The following is a 16815-nucleotide window of genomic DNA, read 5'->3' as shown; positions in this document are numbered from 1 at the left end:
GAGCCTCCCACTCTCTGGCTTAGTCGGCGTTTCTGATGTAAACGAGGTGCTCGACGAAAGGTGGCCATGGAGATCCATCGGCTTGCGGACGACAACAGCGTGCAGCACGGCAGCAGGAGCAGCAACTACCTCAGGACGTAGAAGTTGTTCAATGTTTTGGATGCGAAAACTGATTTGGTTTCCTTCTTGCCCAAAAGTAAGATGCTAATTCGACCGTGAAGTTTCCACTTGACTCTGTCAAAGCTACTGCCTTTAGTGTGAACGTGTGTGAATCTGTGTTTCCTTGCGGGTGTGAACAACAGCGAAGCTTCCTTGGTAGTCATATTCGCCCCGTTCGCTTGAGCTACTTTTCAATTATAGAACATTATTTTTCTCTTACAATATTTCAACATAAATATTAACATAAACCAAATTTTAGCATGAACGGTCAGGGTGATTATGTTTTATTTGATTTATGAAAATTTTGTTCTATTACATTAATATAAATATATTCGTATATCATTTATATTTATGGTTTCTAAAAAATAGTGTAACCATGATCATCTTATTTATATTTGATCTTTCTTTTTTCAACAAGCCACACAATGGTACACACAAATCTTATTTACGATTGATCATGGCTACATGCCAGCGTTAAAGACAGCATGTTGTCTATGGATCATCGTACACAACATGGGTTGTACATGCCCTCATCGTCGCCGCCCCTGCAGCCGCCGCCTGCTGGCTCTGGCTCCCTCTGGCTCCGCCGCTTCAGTCTGGACGTCGTCTGGTTTAGCTAGGACGCGCCATTGCTAAACTTGGTTAACCTCTCTGATAGGGCTTGATGCCCTACTGGAGTTGCTGCACAGGTTATAGGGGTGGAAGAGGGGAGGATGTGGTTTGTACTCTCGACGTCGGCGAGGGCCCGTGGTGGCGAGAGAGCGGCGGCTACTGCTGCAGCCCTAGAGTTCACGTGGTGCTACAGTAACAAGGATACTGTTCACGCGAGGGAGAGAGGGCAGGGACGGCTAGCTCCCAAGAGAAGCCAACAACTTAATTGTTGCTTTCTGCTTGATTCCAATCATCCCAGATTACAAGTATTTATCCTTCCCTATAGATGCTATAACTAAAGAACTATATCTATCTCTAAGAAAATACCAAATAAGCGATAAATTGGGCCTCTAAGCCCCTTAACAGACCGCCCCCTAGCCACTATTGGGCCTGCGCCTGGCATAGGGGATGCCGATCATAACATCTCTCCCCGCCTGCGCAAACAGCTCGTCCTCGAGCTGGAAGTCGGGGTAGACGTCGCGAAGATGCTGGAGAGGCTCCCATGTTGCGTCCTCCGCTGGCAGGCCGCGCCATTTGACAAGCACGTGCCACACATCTCGCCGAAGTTGTGCATGAAGGGCGCGCTCTGGAGCTAGCAACAGCCGGCCATCCGATGTCGGCGGCCGAGGAGGAGGAGCCGCTGGGGGATCACCTTTGTGGGGCTTCAGCAGCCCCACATGGAAGACATCATGTAGACGGGCACCCTCCGGAAGATGGAGGTGGTACGCCACTTGGTCGATGCGCTCCAGCACTTGGAACGGACCGGCGTAGCGAGGGCCAAGCTTCCCTTTGGCGCGGGCTCGAGGGACTGGGCAGCGCGGTGGAGCAGGCGCAACCATACCCAATCCCCGACGGCAAACTCCCGATCGCAGTGGGATGCGTCGTAGTATTTCTTGGACAGTTGATGTGCTTGGAGAAGCCTTTCCCGAATCTCCGTGAGCACCTCATCGCGCTCCCGAAGAAGGCCGTCCACCGTGTCCGTTCTGGCTGACCCAGCCGTGTAGGACAAGATGGCCGGGGGTGGCCGGCCGTAGACCACCTCAAAAGGTGTCGCGCGTAGTGCCATGTGGAAGGAGGTATTGTAGCAGTACTCCGCCCAGGGCAGCCAGTCCACCCACGCTCGTGGGCGGTCACTTGTGACACATCGAAGATACATTGTGATGACTTTATTGACCACCTCAGACTGACCGTCTATCTATGGGTGGAAGGCCATGCTCATGTGGAGCGTGACGCCAGCCATCTTGAAGAGGTCACGCCACACATGACCAGTGAAAATCGGGTCCCTGTCGCTGACGATGGAAGAAGGGAACCCATGCAAACGAACAATGCCGTCGAAGAATGCACGTGCAACCGAAGCGGCGGAGTATGGATGGCCAAGGGCGATGAAGTGCGCGTACTTGGAGAATCTATCGACCACCGTGAGAATGATGGATTTACCGCTGACCTTGGGCAGGCCCTCGATAAAATCCATCAAGATGTCCGCCCAAACCTGGGATGGAACGTCGAGGGGCTGCAATAATCCAATGGGTTACAGGGACTCCGTCTTGTTCCGCTGACACACGGTGCACGCCCGCACGAAGTCTTTGACAAGAGCGCGGTCACTGGGGATGTAGAAGTCTGAGCGCAGGTGATGGAGCATCTTCTGGACTCCCTCGTGGCCAGCCGAGTGAGCCAGGAGGAGCACCTGATGGCGCAGGTCATCATAAGTTGGCACGAATATGCAAGCATCGTGGAACAGGAGACCATCGTCGATGCGCTAAGGTGCGACCAGCGTGCCTTCCTAGAGGCACTGAAGGAGAAGCTGAGCGTCCCCAGCTACAGCTGTAGCCGCACGGATGTCGTCGAGGAGGGCGAATGTCGGCGTGGACAGCAAGTGCATAGCCACCCCTGAAGCAGCACCGTCCTCGACATCGCGGCAGGACAGAGCATCCACCATGATGTTAAGCCATCCGGGGCGATATTCCACGGCGAAGTCGAACCCAAACAACTTACTGATCCATTGGTGTTGCGGCACGATGGAGAGGCGTTGGTCCAGCAGGAACTTGAGGCTATAATGATCCGTGCGGACCAAAAAGTGACGCCCCCATAGGTATGGCCGCTAGTGGCGAATGGCCAAGACGAGCCTGATTAGCTCACATTCATAAGCCACGAGCTTGAGATGGCATGCAGCGAATGGTCGAAGGCGAGCGGTCCGTCGTCCTGGTGGAGAACCGCGCCGAACCCAGCGCCGGACGCATCACAGTCCACGGTGAACTGCTTTGCGAAGTCGGGCATCTGGAGTACGGGGCCTATAGACAGAGCCCACTTGAGTGCTTGGAACATCGTGTCCGCCTCATTGGACCAAGTGAATGCATCCTTGCACAGGAGGCGAGTCAGCGGGGATGCGATGATGCCGAAGTCACGGATGTACTTCCAATAGTAGCCAGCAAGGCCTAGGAAGCCGTGTAGGCCACGGGCGGACCGTGGGGTCAACCATGATGCCACAGTGGCCACCCTATCGGCGTCCATGGCAACACCGCCCGCTGAAATCACATGGCCGAGGTACGCCACCGTGGAGGCCCCAAATGAGCATTTGGAGCGTTTAAGGTGGAGCCTATGTGCCCGTAACGCGTCGAGGACGATGCTGATGTGCTGCAAGTGCTCTGCCCATGAAGAGCTAAAAATGAGGATGTCATCCAAGAACACCAGCATGAACCTATGGAGGAAGGGGCGAAGCACGTCGTTCATCAGGGCCTAAAACGTTGCCGGAGCGTTGGAGAGGGCGAATGGCATCACCAGAAACTCGAAGTGCCCATGGTGTGTGCGGAACGCTATTTTGGTGACGTCGTCAAGATGCATCTGCACCTGATGGTAGCCCGAGCGCAAGTCGAGCTTGGTGAAAAACCTGGCGCCATGTAGTTCATCGAGGAGCTCATCAACCACCAGGATCGGGAACTTGTCTTTAGATGTCTTAGCGTTGAGAGCACGGTAGTTGATGCAGAAACACCAGGAGTTATTAGCCTTGTACACCAACAGCACGGGGGTGGAGAATGGGGACGTGCTCGGTCTGATGATGCCTTGGGCGAGCATGTCTGCACACTGTCATTCTAGCTCGTCCTTCTGTAGCTGGGGGTAGCGGTAGGGACAAACCGCGACTGGTGCTGTGCCCGGAAGCAGGTGGATGCGGTGATCATATGGCCACGCCGGTGGCAGCCCCTGCGGTTCGTCGAAGACCAGCCCGAACTGGTGGAGGAGGCAGTCTAGCAGGGGCTGTGATGGGGTAGCCATGACCGCCCTTGTGGCTGGCTCCCGAATGTCATCGCGGGGTGAGCCAATGCCCTTCCACAGAATACGCCAGCCACCACAGGTGAATGCCATGCACAAATCCTTGAAGTCCCAGAGAATAGGACCCAAGGTGCGGAGGTACTCGACGCCGAGGATGAGATTGAACCCCTCGAGATTGATGCCGAAGCAGCTGATGGTAAACTCCTCCCCACCAATGGTGAGAGCGACGTCACGGGCGACCCTTCGCAGGGCACACAGTCCCCGTTAGCCACCAGCACCTACATGGAAGGATGGGGCGCGGTGGAGAGGCGTAGGCTGTAACACCCCAGGTGTTTAGCTTCCACATTTGCACTGCATTTCATGAACATGAGCATCATGCATCCATTCGTGAACTTATATTACATGAAACATGATTTAGAAACATTGCAACATGTTGTATATTTCATGTGTGTTGCCTCTTTTATGAAATGTAAAGTGTGCAACACTTGAGTGCAACATGTGCCACTCACTTAGTGAAACAAGATTAGTTAATACTATGCAACAAGATCATGAAACATGTGAAACATGACTATGAAACATTTGCAACATTTCTTATGTTTTTCATTATTTCAGTGTATACCTTGATTGATTCTTGTGTGACCAATGCATGGTGTGGCTAGAAATGCTTGTAAGTAACTTAGTTACACTTAGAATGTCATTAGGAACAATGTTCATGTTGATCATTTTGCCTAATTAGGTTTCCAAGTCATGGTTGACCAATTTGGACCCCTAGAGCTCCTGTGTTTGACTGTTTAAAAAGTGTAGCTTAGGATGTTTGCATGTCTGGGCAACCTAAAGCAAAGTTGTAGAGAATTATATAAGGAACAAACTTTGTTTAGAAGTCAAGTCTTGAAAATGTGCACAACATGTTCAAAAAGGTCCCACAAGTCAGAATTTGTGCTGATTCAACACTTGGAAAATTTCCTAAGTCTAAAATGCAATGTCAGTTTGATCGAGCCGACTTTGGCTTGATATAACTCGTGATCCATTTAGAATTAGGTCTTGGTCCTTTAACATGAATTGTAGCCGGTACTTAGGGCTACAACTTGTATCTGGACTATTTTCGCTGTTAACCAACGGATTAGGAGAAGAAGGGCCATCATGTATTGCTGTCAGGCGCCGTTGGTTCACTGAAACGAAGCTACAGTGACCGACCGTCTTCAGACTGTCACCGCCGCGTGTACGCCGCGTGTCGCCGGCCGTCTGATCACGCAGGCCACGCGTTGCGGCCGTCCTGGCGCCGCTGCCGCTGTCCATTGCTAAAGCCGCGCCTCTCTGCCCTTCCATTCACTCCTCCCTTGCCTCCTCTGTTTGTCCGAAGCGCAACAGCGGAGCCACCGCTCCACCATTGCCGCCGAGAGCAAGCGCCGTCGCCCAGCTCACTCCCCATCGCGAAAACGCTGCCACCAATTAGCCCAAAGCTCTGCTGTCATCTCACCTAGCTTGTCCAGCACGCCGTTGGGCCGGTGAACCGAGGTAGTGGTCGCATTTAGCCTTCCGCCGCCGTCTGGACCTCACCGGAGTTGGAGCTCCCCGTGGCCATCGCTGCACCGCTCCTCTTTTCCTTCCCTAGCTCTCGTATCGCCTTCCCCATCATGCGCTGATGCTCGGGTGATGATGTCACCACCCACGCCGGCCCAGCCAAGCCGGAACACGGCCGCACGCCGCCGTGCGCCATGGCCGAGCCGTCGAGCTCCGTGGTCGGGGTACCTAGAGGTCGGTAGGGTTTGCGGTTAGGGTACCAATCGACGCAGTAGGTCTAGGAGGTCACGTTAGTGCCGTTCTCGTCGCCGGTAGAGCCGCCACCGGCGAGCTACGCCGTCTTCCGCGCGTCGCAGCTGCCTCCTCTGCTTCGCTGTCGCTGACCAGTGGGGTCGGCTGACGGCTGGGTCCCACATGTCAGTGGCTGTAGTTCTTAGGGCTAGTTCAAAAATGCAGTTTTGAATGCTGATTTGATATTTTTGTATCTCCTGTTATGTAGATCCAAATTGGATGGTTCCAATTTTGTTGGACTCACAGTTAGGTCTAGTATTTAAGAAAAATATGTCTTGAATACTTTATGTAGAAATTTTGGATGAATTAATTAAGAACTTGAAAAGTGTTTTTGAGTGCATGCAAACTTGTTTAAATCATATCTTGAGTTTATGTGATCCAAAAATTATGAAATTTTGTGGGTAAGCTAGTCTTGTATAGTAGAAGCTCTGGTTAAAATTTGAGAGTCATTGCATGTGTAGTTTTTGAGTTATAGATTTTCCTTTTATCATTGGTAGATACTTGTGTGAATTTTTGTAAATTATCTATGAATCCTATGGCCATGAAACTTGGTAGGTAGTATCTTGGTACCCTAAGGAGGCTAGGAAAAATATGAAATCTGTTGCTTGACACTTTTCACTAAGGTTTCCTAATTATGCCATTTAAAGCCATTCTGCCTTACCATTTTTGTGTAGGCTGTTGTACTTACTAAAATAGTGTGAAATTTTTATGGTAGTCTACTTAGGGCATGTAGGGTCTACTGTAATTTTTGTAGATTTAATGGTGTAGCTTTCATATATGTTTAATATTTCCTATAATTAATTAAATAAATTAAGAAAGGTATTAGAGGAAATGTTTTGGGAATGAACACCCTACTTTCTGGTGTTCTTGTGAGATGTGTGACATGTGAGTAGATTTGGTTTTGTCCAATTAAGTGTTTATATCATAAGTTAATAATTAATTGTTTGCATCATGTCCCTCTGGACAGATCTGGGGACTTTAGAAAGCTCCCCATGATAATTTGGTTTTCTGTGATTGTGATGAATACAAAAGTTGTAGATAATTTAGCATTTGGCCCAGTAGTTTAGAAACTACAGCTGTTTAAAGTTAGGTTCCAGTCTTTGCTTATTCTCTGCCTTGTGAGGACAGAGTTCTGTTGATTTATGAATTCGAACTGGTAAAGGTTTGAATCATGCTTCGAGGTCTGAAAATGAATTGCATACAATTTTATAAGCTTTCCAGATTGTCTTGTTGCATGTCATTTGGAATTATAAATCTCCAGTTATGGCTAGTTTACGGCACCGCTACATAGTATTCATTTTGCTGAGATACAATTGCTTGAGTGTATGTGGTTGCAATGTTCTCGTTGATTGTTTAGGGGTTAGCCTAACTTGAGAATATGCTTAGGTGCAGGTGCTAGGTCATTAACGGAAGATGAGCAATTATACATTAGGTTGTATAAACTTGGTAAGTAAAGTGATTTGAATAGGGCTTAAGTTGGAATATGCAAACTACAGCGAACGTGTGCATTCCCCGAGCATCCCTGACATTCGTTCATGTGCATCCATGATATTTATCTTGCGCATTCATGCAATAGGTGTGCCGGAGGGAGTGACGTTGCTGGAGTTCGAGGGAGCCAACCAGGAGGAGGAACCCGAGGTGCAGGAAGCCGACGAAGCAGTCGCCGCGGAGGAATTGCCCGAGTGCCCTAACCACCAGCCTTCCTCATTCCTGAAAGGCAAGCCCCGGAGCATATTAAGCCTCCCATGTTTTTACAAATACATTGAGTATCTTTTATTGTTGATGATGCATTAAGTATAGGAATTGGTTGGAACCAATTGCTGCATTATATATCCTTCCTTGTCCAGATATCGCACTGGAATCCTATTTAAGTTCAGGAACGGGTTAAATGCTTAGCCATGCTTAGTGCGGTAGAAGTCAGGTGATTTCCTGTCACCTGCGAGCTTTAGGATGAGGTGGATCACGGTTGGCTATATTTGCTATCGTGGAAAAGAACCATGTGAATAATGAATTAAGACCGGGCGGGGTCTTGTGTAGGTTTGAACATAGTGACTCCGTCTGAGTCGTTTAAGGACCGATACGCTGTACGTCCTCATGTCATGTTGAACGCAGCCTAACACTTAGCTGGCCGGATAAGTCGTTCCGACCGCGAAGCCTAGTAGCTCGACTCAGGCTGGGGACGCGAGCAGTGGCGACATTCTGGAGGTAGTAAGGATGTGCGGAGAGCCATTGGCATAAGTCCAAGGCGGGTTAGAGTCCCGAACAACCTTGGCAGAGTGGGTCTCTGAGAATGTAGATCTGTTCGGACTCGCGACTCCTGAATCGTACCAAAGGTGACTTGTTGCGACCCCGACGGGGGAAGCAGGGTTTGTGTTTAGGAATACCCCTCCAGCTGGATAGGAATCGATTCGAATCGCCGTCTCTCCCGGATAATGAGAACTTGACTGAGCAGCGGCAACGTAGATTCAATTAATTTAACGATATGGTTAAATGGATGATGATAAGGTTGCCACAATGAATACCTGATATGGTTATTAATGTTTGCACCCTAATAAAATGATTGCTTAGTACAGGTGCTAATATAGATGACAGGTTAATGGCTAAAAAGTCACTGCTAGTTCAGGTTAAGAGTTGATCATTATTACTTATGCTTTTCTGCAAAAAGAAAGTGTCAGCCAGCTCCACTACATTAAGCTATGCATAATCCTTGGTGTCATTTGTTTGGTTTTCGACGGGTAAGTCTAGCTGAGTATATTCCCGTACTCAGGGTTTATTCCCTCTTATTGCAGATGACCTTCTATATCAGGGATTCTGCAAGTACTGTCTCCACCCGGCGGGTGATGAGGACTAGATCATGGGCATGATCTCCTTTCTCTTATCTGAATGCTTTTGCGGTCTGTGATCAACAAACCAGTATGTGTATTTGAACTCGGTGTGTGAGTTAAACTATTTGCTTCCGCATGTTTACAAGACTTGTTTTGTAATAACAATGACTCTGTGATGATGTAACCTATTTGCGAACGTATGCGAAATGTTGTAACGTACGATATGTTATGTTGAATTACTGTGATCTTGGTTGTATGCAAGTTGGTTCAAAATCCTTCGAGATTTCGGTTGACTACCGGGTTTATATGGGCTCAAGTTCGAGAATTTGATCGTTTCGACGATTGTTTTTGTACTTGTGCTCTTATAAATTGGTCGGTTCCGTGACAGCTGGTATCGGAGCTAGATTCAACATTAAACATATCTTACGGCTATTTAAAACAAAAAGCTTTTGTTGTAAAAATGGTTTTCAAACTTATAATTATATATAAGTGTTCAAAAATAAAAATTTTTATGGTATACTGGTGATCACATCCCTTATAGCCCACTTAAGGACTTCTAGGTGGCTTATATATAATTACTAACTGGGGGAATTGATTGTTTCTATTTCGTCGTCCATGCGGCATGATATTGCATGGATGCCATTCGTTTGAATGGTAATGTATGGATCAATTGCCTCTACGCTAAGGTAAGTGTGAGTTGCGAGAGCATGACCGTCCAACCGTCGGTCTAGGGGAGAGTTAGTTGTGGTTACTGGAGTATTTACATGTTGCATACATGTATATATGAAAGTACTTAATTGTGGGTATATTTCTCGGGTAGTTTGGATACCGAAGTATATATATCGGGGGATATATATATGGAGAGTATCTTAGTACTACTTGTGTAATTAGCATTATATCTTGTTGGGTTGGGCTGCAATGAAGTTTTTCTGTAGGTACGCTAACAACGCACCGTGTAGATCGACTAGTTACCGCTAATTGAGAGAATGTATGTATGCGACCGTATAGTCCGCTAAAGCTTAAAATTTCTTAGGTTTGTGAAGACGTACGGAACGAGCATGCATCATATTCACTCATGACATTCATATTGCATTACTCCCTCCCTTATAATTGCTTATCCCAAGTTTAAAGTGAAATCTCTCGGCAAGAAGTTTGAAGGAGAGGAATACCTAGAAGAAGTCCAAGGTGTCTCCAATGTGCCGACATCATCAATAATTACTGGTTGCGCATTGTGCAGATGCCTCGTACTCGTTCCACCGGTGCGAGTGATGATGATGATCTTCCGCCACCACCACCCACACCAATAGAACTAATAGCAATGCTTGCAGAAGGACAGCGCACAATGGCCGAGGCCCTCCGTACGATTGCGAATCGTGATGGCCGTGGTCCACGCCAAGGACCGGATCCAAATCAATACAGTGATTTCAAGGATTTCCTTGACACGAAACCCCCAATCTTCAAGGAGGCTGAGGAGCCTCTATAAGCTGATGAGTGGTTGAATACTCTCGAGCAGAAGTTCCGTCTGCTCCGCTTGACTGAGGTGCTAAAAACTGAGTACGCATCGCACCAACTTCATGGGCCTGCTGGCATCTGGTGGAGTCATCATCGGTCCACTATGCCTGCTAATGCCCAAATCACTTGGGATCAGTTCAAGTCTGCTTTCAGGGGAAATTACATTCCTCCTGGTCTTATGGCGATCAAACATACAGAGTTCATGAAGCTGACTCAGGGAAACAAGAGCCTGAACGAATACCTGCAAGCTTTCAACAACCTTGCAAGGTATGCCACCGAGTTTGTGGACACCGAAGCTAAGAAGATTGCTAGCTTCAAGCGGGGACTTAGCCCCAAACTGATGAAGACCATGGGAAATTGCAAGTGCGCTCATTTTAATGAGTTTGTGAGTAATGCTTTATCGCAAGAGAACAACAATGCTGTATATGCGGCTTCAAAAAGTCGTAAGAGGGCCTATGAGGCGGGTGCCTCACAATCTAAAGCTCCCGTCGCACAAAGGACTCCATTCCGTCCTCCAGCGTCAGCCGCCAAGTTTCGCCCACCACAGAAGAAGAATCCCGCCAAGACTGGGTTTCGCAAGGCATTTACAGTTGCTCTTCCCAAGGGCACTACCAGTCAGGGCAGTTCCAGGGCTCCACCAAGCAACATGCCGTGCTGGAACTGCAACAAGACAGGCCACTGGGCAAGGGAATGCCCTTACCCTAAGAAAAATAATTACCAGGGTGGCCGTCAGGGACAAGTGAACCACACTAATATTACTGAGATTCCTTCAGGAGAGGTAGTGACTGCCGGTAAGTTTCTGATTGACCAACACCCCGCAGTTGTACTATTTGATTCAGGTGCTTCGCATTCCTTCATTAGTCCATCATTTGCATCCAAGTTTATGCAGAAAACATATACTGTTGAGGGTGAGGGTTATTGTATAAGGCTGCCAGTGGTATTATCCCAACCAAGCTGGTAGTTGGGGATGTACAATTTGTGATAGAGGGGCAAAGTTATTAGGTTGATCTGGTAATTTTACCAGGGCTAGGTATCGATGTGATATTGGGAATGAACTGGATGAGTCGTCATGGAGTGCTTATCGATACATCGACTAGGGTAGTTATGCTCAGAGATCCGAGCAATCAGGAGGGTTTTCTAGTACAGTTACCCAGGGACATCAATCTTTCTTGCACAACCAATGCGGTGCAAGCAAAGTCTCTGACAGATATCCCTGTCGTGTGTGACTTTCCGGATGTTTTCCCTGATGATTTGCCTGGATTGCCCCTGGATCGAAAAGTAGAATTCAAGATAGAGTTGCTTCCTGGTACAGCTCCCATCTCTAGAAGGCCATATAGAATGCCTCCCAATGAACTAGCTTAACTTAAGACCTAGTTGAATGAACTGCTAAAGAAAGGCCTTATCCGTCCTAGTTCATCTCCATGGGGGTGCCCAGCCATCTTTGTGAAGAAGAGGGATCAATCTCTATGCATGTGTGTAGATTATAGACCCTTGAATGCAGTTACAATCAAGAATAAGTACCCTCTGCCACGCATAGATATCTTATTTGATTAGTTGTCTAAGGCAAAAGTCTTTTCCAAGATTGATTTGAGATCTGGGTATCATCAAATCAAAATTCGGCCTGAGGATGTCCCAAAAACCGCATTCTCTACAAGATATGGTCTATATGAGTACCTGGTTATGTCTTTTAGATTGACCAATGCCCCTGCACATTTTATGTATCTGATGAATTTAGTGTTTATGCCCGAGTTGGACAAATTTGTGGTGGTATTTATAGATGATATCCTGGTCTATTCTAAGAATGAAGAAGATCATGTTGAACATTTGCGGGTGGTTCTTACTAGATTGCGAGAACACCAGCTGTATGCAAAGTTCAGCAAATGTGAATTTTGGCTTCGTGAGGTACCTTTTCTTGGACACGTGTTGTCCGATGGTGGAATTATGGTTGATCCCACCAAGGTGCAAGAAGTATTGAACTGGAAGGCTCCCATCTCGGTGCACAAGGTTCGGAGTTTTCTGGGGTTGGCTGGCTATTATCGTCGCTTCATCCCAGATTTCTCTAAAATAGTCAAGCCTATGACTCGATTGCTGCAAAAAGACATGAAGTTTGTCTGGACTCCTGAGTGTGATGCGGCTTTCCATACCCTGCGAACTCTTCTAACATCGGCTTCGGTTTTGGTGCAACCGGATATCGAGAAACCTTTTGATGTGTTCTGTGATGCATCGGGTATTGGGTTAGGAGGTGTTCTTATGCAAGAGGGTAGAGTCATCGCTTATACCTCTCGCCAACTTCGGAAGCATGAAGTGAATTATCCAACGCATGACTTGGAACTCGCTGCAGTTGTTCATGCTTTGAAGGCCTGGAGACATTATCTACTTGGCAATGTGTGCAACATCTACACTGATCATAAAAGTCTCAAGTACATCTTCACTCAACCAGAGTTAAATATGCGTCAGAGAAGATGGCTCGAGTTGATCAAGGATTATAACCTTCAAGTGCACTATCACCCTGGCAAGGCAAACGTCGTCGCGGATGCCTTAAGCAGAAAGTCTCATTGCCACTCGTTGATTGAGAGTGATGTCCATTTGTCAAAGCTCCTTCATCCTGCAGTCCTTCACAACATCACTGTCAGTTGTACTCTACAGAGTCGAATTATCGAGCTACAGAAGACAGATGCAGGTGTGTTTCACATCAAGCACAAGATGAAAGAGCAAGAACCCAAACATTTTCAAGTAGATGAGGAAGGCGTGTTATGGTTCAAGGATAGGTTGGTAGTTCCGAAGGATAGAGAGCTTAGAAACCAAATCATATCCGAAGCTCATTCCTCTAAACTATCTATTCATCCTGGTAGTAGTAAAATATATCATGATTTAAAGCCTCGATTTTGGTGGACCAAAATGAAGAAAGAGATAGCCGCTTATGTGGCTAGGTGTGACACTTGTTGTCGGGTCAAGGCGGTACACATGAAAGCTAGATTACTTCAGCCACTCTCTATTCCAGGTTGGAAATGGGAAGAGATAAGTATGGATTTTATAGTTGGACTCCCCACTACTCAGAGGAATTTTAACTCAATTTGGGTAATTGTGGACCGACTGACCAAGTCGGCACACTTCATTCCGGTCCACATAGACTTTCATCCAACTGACTATGTGGAGTTATACTTCCACCAGATAGTCCGACTTCATGGGATCCCTCGTACTATTGTCTCAGATAGAGGACCACAGTTCACTGCTCGCTTTTGGGAGCACTTACACGGATTATTAGGGACTAAGCTCGTAAGAAGTTCTGCCTATCATCCGCAAACCAATGGGCAAACTGAACGGGTGAATCAAATCTTAGAAGATATGTTGAGAGCTTGTGTCATCTTAGCTAAGGGCTCATGGGAAAAATGGTTACCCCTAGCTGAATTCTCGTACAATAATAGTTATCAAGAGAGCATAAAGATGGCACCGTTTGAAGCTTTGTATGGCCGGAAGTGTAGAACCCCGTTGAACTAGGTAGAGGCCGGTGAAAGGAGATATTATGGAATTGATTTCGTTCAAGAAGCCGAAGAACAAGTCTGTACTATCCAAACCCACATGGCCGTAGCTCAAGCTAGGCAGAAAAGTTATGCTGATCGACGTAGAAAACCTATTGAATTTGAGGTTGGAGACTTCGTTTATCTGAAAGTCTCACCTATGAAAAGTGTCCAACGCTTTGGTGTGAAGTGAAAGCTTGCGCCGAGATATGTTGGTCCATTTGAAATCATTGGACAAAGTGGTAAAGTGGCATACAAGATTCAATTACCTCCTGAGATGAGTGCTATCTTCAATGTCTTTCATGTATCCCAATTGAAGAAATGTCTTCGCGTCCCTGAAGAGAGAGTTCCATTGGGGGATATCGAGTTAAAATCTAATTTGACCTTTGAAGAAAAGCCGGTTCGAGTGATTGACACTCGTGAGCGAGTGACTCGGAGTCAGGTAGTCAAGTTCTATAAAGTCATGTGGAGCAATCAGGGTAGTGAACGCGATGCAACGTGGGAAAGGGAAGACTATTTGAGGGATGGTTATAAGGAATTCTATCAACAATGGTACGCTTTTCAAATCTCGGGATGAGATTTTTATAAGGGGGGAGGGCTGTAACACCCCAGGTGTTTAGCTTCCACATTTGCACTGCATTTCATGAACATGAGCATCATGCATCCATTCGTGAACTTATATTACATGAAACATGATTTAGAAACATTGCAACATGTTGTATATTTCATGTGTGTTGCCTCTTTTATGAAATGTAAAGTGTGCAACACTTGAGTGCAACATGTGCCACTCACTTAGTGAAACAAGATTAGTTAATACTATGCAACAAGATCATGAAACATGTGAAACATGACTATAAAACATTTGCAACATTTCTTATGTTTTTCATTGTTTCAGTGTATACCTTGATTGATTCTTGTGTGACCAATGCATGGTGTGGCTAGAAATTCTTGTAAGTAACTTAGTTACACTTAGAATGTCATTAGGAACAATGTTCATGTTGATCATTTTGCCTAATTAGGTTTCCAAGTCATGGTTGACCAATTTGGACCCCTAGAGCTCCTGTGTTTGACTGTTTAAAAAGTGTAGCTTAGGATGTTTGCATGTCTGGGCAACCTAAAGAAAAGTTGTAGAGAATTATATAAGGAACAAACTTTGTTTAGAAGTCAAGTCTTGAAAATGTGCACAACATGTTCAAAAAGGTCCCACAAGTCAGAATTTGTGCTGATTCAACACTTGGAAAATTTCCTAAGTCTAAAATGCAATGTCAGTTTGATCGAGCCGACTTTGGCTTGATATAACTCGTGATCCATTTAGAATTAGGTCTTGGTCCTTTAACATGAATTGTAGCCGGTACTTAGGGCTACAACTTGTATCTGGACTGTTTTCGCTGTTAACCAACGGATTAGGAGAAGAAGGGCCATCATGTATCGCTGTCAGGCGCCGTTGGTTCACTGAAACGAAGCTACAGTGACCGACCGTCTTCAGACTGTCACCGCCGTGTGTACGCCGCGCGTCGCCGGCCATCTGATCGCGTAGGCCATGCATTGCGGCCGTCCTGGCGCCGCTGCCACTGTCCATTGCTAAAGCCGCGCCTCTCTGCCCTTCCATTCACTCCTCCCTTGCCTCCTCTGTTTGTCCGAAGCGCAACAGCGGAGCCACCGCTCCACCATTGCCGCCGAGAGCAAGCGCCGTCGCCCAGCTCACTCCCCATCGCAAAAACGCTGCCACCAATTAGCCCAAAGCTCTGCTGTCATCTCACCTAGCTTGTCCAGCACGCCGTTGGGCCAGTGAACCGAGGTAGTGGTCGCATTTAGCCTTCCGCCGCCGTCTGGACCTCACCGGAGTTGGAGCTCCCCGTGGCCATCGCTGCACCGCTCCTCTTTTCCTTCCCTAGCTCTCGTATCGCCTTCCCCATCATGCACTGATGCTCGGGTGATGATGTCACCACCCACGCCGGCCCAGCCAAGTCGGTAGGGTTTGCGGTTAGGGTACCAATCGACGCAGTAGGTCTAGGAGGTCACGTTAGTGCCGTTCTCGTCGCCGGTAGAGCCGCCACCGGCGAGCTACGCCGTCTTCCACGCATCGCAGCCGCCTCCTCTGCTTCGCTGTCGCTGACCAGTGGGGTCGGCTGACGGCTGGGTCCCACATGTCAGTGGCTGTAGTTCTTAGGGCTAGTTCAAAAATGCAGTTTTGAATGCTGATTTGATATTTTTGTATCTCCTGTTATGTAGATCCAAATTGGATGGTTCCAATTTTGTTGGACTCACAGTTAGGTCTAGTATTTAAGAAAAATATGTCTTGAATACTTTATGTAGAAATTTTGGATGAATTAATTAAGAACTTGAAAAGTGTTTTTGAGTGCATGCAAACTTGTTTAAATCATATCTTGAGTTTATGTGATCCAAAAATTATGAAATTTTGTGGGTAAGCTAGTCTTGTATAGTAGAAGCTCTGGTTAAAATTTGAGAGTCATTGCATGTGTAGTTTTTGAGTTATAGATTTTCCTTTTATCATTGGTAGATACTTGTGTGAATTTTTGTAAATTATCTATGAATCCTATGGCCATGAAACTTGGTAGGTAGTATCTTGGTACCCTAAGGAGGCTAGGAAAAATATGAAATCTGTTGCTTGACACTTTTCACTAAGGTTTCCTAATTATGCCATTTAAAGCCATTCTACCTTACCATTTTTGTGTAGGCTGTTGTACTTACTAAAATAGTGTGAAATTTTTATGGTAGTCTACTTAGGGCATGTAGGGTCTACTGTAATTTTTGTAGATTTAATGGTGTAGCTTTCATATATGTTTAATATTTCCTATAATTAATTAAATAAATTAAGAAAGGTATTAGAGGAAATGTTTTGGGAATGAACACCCTACTTTCTGGTGTTCTTGTGAGATGTGTGACATGTGAGTAGATTTGGTTTTGTCCAATTAAGTGTTTATATCATAAGTTAATAATTAATTGTTTGCATCATGTCCCTCTGGACAGATCTGGGGACTTTAGAAAGCTCCCCATGATAATTTGGTTTTCTGTGATTGTGATGAATACAAAAGTTGTAGATAATTTAGCAT

The 16815-nt window shown here is 46.5% G+C and overlaps 1 protein-coding gene across 1 annotated transcript; it reads right to left on the bottom strand.

The window, feature by feature from the left end:
• Positions 1-1184: 1184 nt before the first annotated feature.
• Positions 1185-1649, bottom strand: LOC136455218 (uncharacterized). Its single transcript, XM_066455342.1, has one exon. The coding sequence runs from the start codon at positions 1647-1649 to the stop codon at positions 1185-1187; it is 465 nt and encodes a 154-aa protein (XP_066311439.1).
• Between the last annotated feature and the right edge of the window lie 15166 nt (positions 1650-16815).

Source organism: Miscanthus floridulus, chromosome 5 (genome assembly GCF_019320115.1).
Source record: "Miscanthus floridulus cultivar M001 chromosome 5, ASM1932011v1, whole genome shotgun sequence".
Taxonomy (NCBI): domain Eukaryota; kingdom Viridiplantae; phylum Streptophyta; class Magnoliopsida; order Poales; family Poaceae; genus Miscanthus; species Miscanthus floridulus.
The sequence above is the reverse complement of the archived record's forward strand: the minus strand, read 5'-3'. Positions and strand labels throughout refer to the sequence as shown.